Source organism: Rhea americana, unplaced genomic scaffold, assembly GCF_003343005.1.
Source record: "Rhea americana isolate MKP2758 unplaced genomic scaffold, rheAme1 scaffold_172, whole genome shotgun sequence".
NCBI classification, from domain to species: domain Eukaryota; kingdom Metazoa; phylum Chordata; class Aves; order Rheiformes; family Rheidae; genus Rhea; species Rhea americana.
Window position 1 is genome coordinate 1,027,592 of NW_028185839.1, and position 5,248 is coordinate 1,032,839.

The 5,248-nt window shown below is 41.5% G+C and overlaps 1 protein-coding gene across 1 annotated transcript in view; it reads left to right on the forward strand.

Annotated features, from left to right (window-relative positions):
- The window catches only part of SLC7A6OS (solute carrier family 7 member 6 opposite strand), a 5,517-nt gene extending 586 nt beyond the window's left edge, over nt 1-4,931 (forward strand). Inside the window, exons 2-6 of the mRNA XM_085301134.1 lie at nt 4-120; nt 218-574; nt 1,886-2,089; nt 2,965-3,094; nt 3,943-4,931. Coding sequence (XP_085157260.1) covers nt 4-120; nt 218-574; nt 1,886-2,089; nt 2,965-3,094; nt 3,943-4,061 — 927 coding nt within the window. The 3' untranslated portion in view covers nt 4,062-4,931. The remainder of the gene's footprint in view (nt 1-3; nt 121-217; nt 575-1,885; nt 2,090-2,964; nt 3,095-3,942) is intronic.
- Nucleotides 4,932-5,248: the final 317 nt, after the last annotated feature.

A 5,248-nucleotide genomic window follows, 5' to 3' on the forward strand; every position in this document is an offset into this window, starting at 1 on the left:
GAGCCGGCCGAGGCGCTGCTGCTCGCCTGCAAGCGGCGGCGCGCCGAGCCGGGCGGGCCGCCCGGGCCGCCGCGCCTCGAGACGGGGCTCTTCAAGCTGGTGGCCACCGTCTCCTCCAAGGTACCGCCGCCGCGCGCCGCGCTGGGTGGGCGTAACGGCCGCGGGGGAGGCGGGAGGCCGAGCGAGGCCCCTCCGATCTGTTCCGCCCTCTCCCCAGAGCGAACCCGTTCAAGACGTGATCAGCCGAGAGAAGGCGGCTCGGAGCCTGCGGCCCGCCTCGGGAAGCGCCCAGCGCGTCCTGCGGGAGCTCCGCTCCGCCCGGGAGGCGAGCAGGAAGGAGAGCCGCTATCGGGTTGTGGCCAGCCACCGGCCGCCCGCCTGCCACGCGCGAACGGCTGCGGCGGGCGCACGGGGCGAGGCCTCGGCCGACGGCGCCGCAGCGAGCGGAGATGCTTCGGGAGCCGGCAGCAGCGCGGCCGCGGGCTCGGGCTGCTCTGGGAAATTCCAGTTATTCGATATTGTGCAAGAAGAGGAGGCGGGGGGAGCCGCCAGCGTGACTGCCGCGAGCCCGCAGGTCAGCAGCCTTGGTGCACCCAAAGCGCTTTTGTGCGGCTGGGGTAGGTGGGCAGACCGACGGCTGTGAGGGACCCTTAACTAGATACGTTTACGTTCGTGTGCTTTATGTATTCATTCAGGAATTAGCTACAGTGCTGTTGTTGAGACAGACAGCGTTACAGTTAGTCACTGCAGGAAAGGGTTGATTTTCCTGTACCCTGCTGCGATGCCTGAATGCTCGTGCCTGCTAGGTGGAGCTCTGTAGGTTTAACAAACTTTTACTCTGCCTTCTAGCAATGCAAAATTTTACTTGTGTATTTCTCCATCTACCCATATGCCTAAGAATGTCATTGGTAGRCAAGGTCCACTGAAAGATAAAATACCTTTGAGCCTTCCCTTCTCAGAATCCCAATAGATGCTTTAATCATGTATTCAATTTTTAGCAGAACTGTTGGTGTTTGACAAGCTTCTTCTGTTTTCATCAGTATTACAAATTAAGTATGCCTTTTGTTGGAGAAGTATCTACTTAATTTCTAGAATGGTTTTAGTATGAAGAAGCTCTGCCTTGTGTGTAGGATTATGCTGCATACAGTGCATTAAGACAATTTTGTTATAAAAAGGCAACCATATAAAAAGAAGATAAGAGGGTATTTCTTGTATGCTTCCTCTCATACGTGCATACATGCATACTTTCCAACAATGTGGAAGTATGTCTGGATGCTTTACTTAATGCAGCCTGTCACAGCTCTGAAGAAGATTTTAAGGCTTTGTGTTAAAGAAGAAAATAACAAGTTTCTTCTGTCTCGGTGTAGAAGCAAGCAGAGCACGTCTACAGGGTCTGTTAGCCTTTTCTTGTTGATTAGTGATATTTTCATCGTTTCTCCTGTACACTTAGTAGACAGTGATCTACTAGCATGTTACCAATGCTAATGTATACAGATCTTTGCACTTGCAGCATTGTGGGAATGAAGCATGGCCTATTTTAAAGCGTGTCTTTTCAACGGACATGTCGTCAGAAACAGACAAACGGTTGTATAGAACTAGTCATTTCCCTTCAACGGTTTGCAATTAACTTGTCCCAGAATTAATTACCCAAAAGAGAACATGGCAGTACAATGTTAGGTTAATTTGAAAATCTTTAATGTCTTATGTTATCTTTATGTTAGATAGCTTAATGATAGAATTAAAGACTTCTGTACTGGAATACTAAGTTTTCAGAAGGTCATCCTTAGCTAGATACTGGCTACTGTCTACAAACAAAACTATTGTCTGTAACTAAAGCTCTGTGTTTGATTTCAATGGTAATGCACTTTATTTTTTTTGGCAACAGAAAACTGGTGATCCAGATGTGATTCTCTGCAATGCAGTAGAGATGATTCGTGAGCGTTTAAATGTTTCTGAAGATAGTAATAAAGTAGAACACCGTGAAAAAGAAGATGAGTATGTTTATGACATCTACTATATGGAAACATCAGCCCCTGGTTGGATCCAAAATATCCTGTCTGTCCAGCCCTATAAAGAGGAGTATGAACTGGTAAAGATGTGGAAAATGGATATTTCTCCATTAGAAGGGCCATGAATAAACATGTATAAAGTCCTAACATAAAAAGTGATCGGGCCAAAAAAGATATTTTGAAGATGCTACACTTAAGTCAGTGACCTCTCTGTTAGGCTTTCAGTAATTGCCAGTCCTATGTTCCGTCAGGTTGCTGGTATCAGAGCAAACGATAATGTGACAGTGGAAAAAACAGAAGGGATGGTGTTCATGTACTCACAAGGATTTGACTGACTTCAATTTGGCAAACAAATTTTGGCACACACAATATAAACTTAAGACATTCACATCTCATTTGTGGATGCCAGGAGGTAGTGAATGAAATAGTTTGGGAAAGAAGGAGCAAAGGGGACACAAGTTTTTTTGGCAGTCCTCAGTGTCTGAGGACTTAAATTCATAATCTTAATAAGAGGTCTTTTCTTGTAATAAATAAATTCAGTGACTGTGAAGGTACAAAGATACAGCGTAAACTTTAATCTTTCATTGCGTGGATACTGTGGTCAATATGCTTTGCATATAAGGTACATGAAGCAACTTTTCCTTGGACTGTTGTATTATTGCTGAAGTGCGTAGGATTATTTTTGACATCAACTTCAGCAACACTAGAGCATTTAAATGCACGACTTACTGATTTTTTTTTCTTTTTTAACCAAAAGCAGGTTGCTATGTTATAGTGGATGTACTGACAAGATTTTTTTTATTTTTTTAATGTGTGCTTGGGGCAACTTCTAAATAATGCTTTCGGTATCTCTTGGCTCTTTTCTTTATGGTCTGTTGTTTAGGTGGTTGAAAAACTGCTTATGTCTGAGTATCTGCTTTTTATAATGAATGTTCTGTTCCATTTTGACATGCAGGTAGATGATGATGGTATTCCAGGGGAAATATATGAAGATGAAGATGATGAAAATGATGAAAATAACTGGCGTAATGACTATCCTGATGAAGATGAGTTCTTACCTGAGGAAGATGGTGATGGAGAAAAGGGTATGCTTGTTAGAAGTACTGTCTATTTTCACACTATGCACATTTAAATCCCATCCTTTTCTGTTTCTTTAGAAAGAGGAAATGCAAAAAACCTTGCACTGCTGGTGTTTTTTTTGTTTTTGTTTCTCTATTATAATGGGTTAAACCAGCTCAGAAAAGAATCATTTGGCTCCAGGGCAAAGTAAGTGGATACTGCGCAGAGATGGAGGGGGGAGTATGAACTTCTGGGAGCTGGGGTGAGCAGTTAAATTGGTTCACTGTATCTTGTAGAACTAATCTGTAAGGTAGTAACTAACTTCCAAATCCTATGAACTTAGCTTTTCTAGTTGCACAATACTTAAGATCAGAGGAAATTCAAAATTTTAAGAACTAGTTTAAGATGGAATGACTTAATATATAGCAAAAAAGCACTAAATCACTGCACCGTAGAGTAGGTGAATCACACTCAGATTTTTTTTGAGCCATCTCTGCAATAGTTTTAAATGAACTCAAATAACTATGCTAGGATTGGGGATTTTTCTGGYTTAAGTAGTTAACTTCAAAAACAGAAATCCTTTTCAGGGTGCTGCAATTGCAAAGTGTTGCTTGTTTTGAGAAGGAATGGAAGATTGGAATGGAAGATTCATGTCCCATATGCTTGTGAAACACTGTGTCTACTTTATTTCCCCCCTGGTCCAGTCCAAGTATGATCAATGTCCAAGCAGATTCAACGCTGATCTAATATAACAGTTATTTGAGCTTCATGTATTTTTCATTTGTGTTACTAAGGAAACTTACATTAGTTAAACAGTCATGTTAATCTGACTAAAAAGAAGAGATAGTCTAAAACTGTGTTACACTTCTTCTAGACTCTGAAGAGAGCTTGAGTGATGAAGACCAATGTTTCAGAAGAACATGGAACAAATACCGCCATGAGGTCCTACAAGAATTTGGATATGATGAGGTCCAGGATTTGGATTCTGACTGACAGGGGTTTTCTGTTTTTCTTATTTTATAAGATGAAAGGCATAGAACTTGCAGCAGAACTGAAATTCTAGAAAGCTGCTGGTGGCTATTCATGAGAACGTATAGCATTTAAAAAAAAAAAAAAAAAGGAAAAAGCACTTTCTGGTAAAACTTGTACTCATTGGGACAGTAGGAAACCAAGATTGAAACGGATGAATTTAAGCTAAGCCTTTCCTGTCTGACCTTCAGAAAACATTCCAAAACTTAAGGACTGGCATGGTGAATTCTAATGCTTACTGTTYAGGCTTGAGCATTAGATACAACTAGACTTCAAGATTCTAGTAAATAATAAAAGCTCATTTTAATTATGAGCTGTGTCACAAATGTTCAGCCAACTTCAGCTGGTAGATACTAAACAGATGAGTGTGAATATGGGCACTTAAAAACATATGTTTTCTTTCTTAAGCAGAAGATGCTGTCTGGGTTGGTTTTTGTTTTTTTTTTTCCCTCCTTCCTCTACCTGTTCTGTGGTGCTGAGGTTGAGGAAGAACCTTTTTTTGAGCTGCATGCCCAGTCATTGATATCAAGATGGGTAACATTATCTGTGGAAGTACTGTAAGCAGCAGCCCTTATTGTTGTGACTAATGTGTAAGGTTTTACAAGAAGGTCTACCATGTGGCAAGAGAGGTAGGTCTCTTCCTATAAAGGCAAGTAGGAGTCCTGGAGAAAAAGCACTGTGCTTCTTCCTGTGTTTAAACTTGTCTTAGCAAGCATTTGGCTATGTGAAATGCCCACAATAAAATGGTCAGGTCAAGGTATCTCTTCTGTACTTTTACTGTGGGGGTAGAATAATATATATGCTTTTATATTGTAAATAAAGAATCTTTGTGGATTGTTTTCTTTATTCATTTAGAGAACRTAGGAGTCAATTTAGCTGAAGCCGTTTCAGTGTACTAACTTATATTCATCTATCTTTAAAATAATGTAATCTTGTGATTTTGCATCAGTCCTAGTTTCTATAAGCTGATCTTGTAGAAGGGAAAGGCTTTAGACCCTGTACTGGAACTCAGTAGGAAACAATCTCTCTACTAAATAACAGGTTCTGGTGTGTAATATGTACCTGCATCTACAGTATTGTCATTCTCTGTTGAGGCTGGTGCAGAACTCAAGCTTGTGAGAGTTAAGTGTACCTTGCGTGTAGCTAAGTTT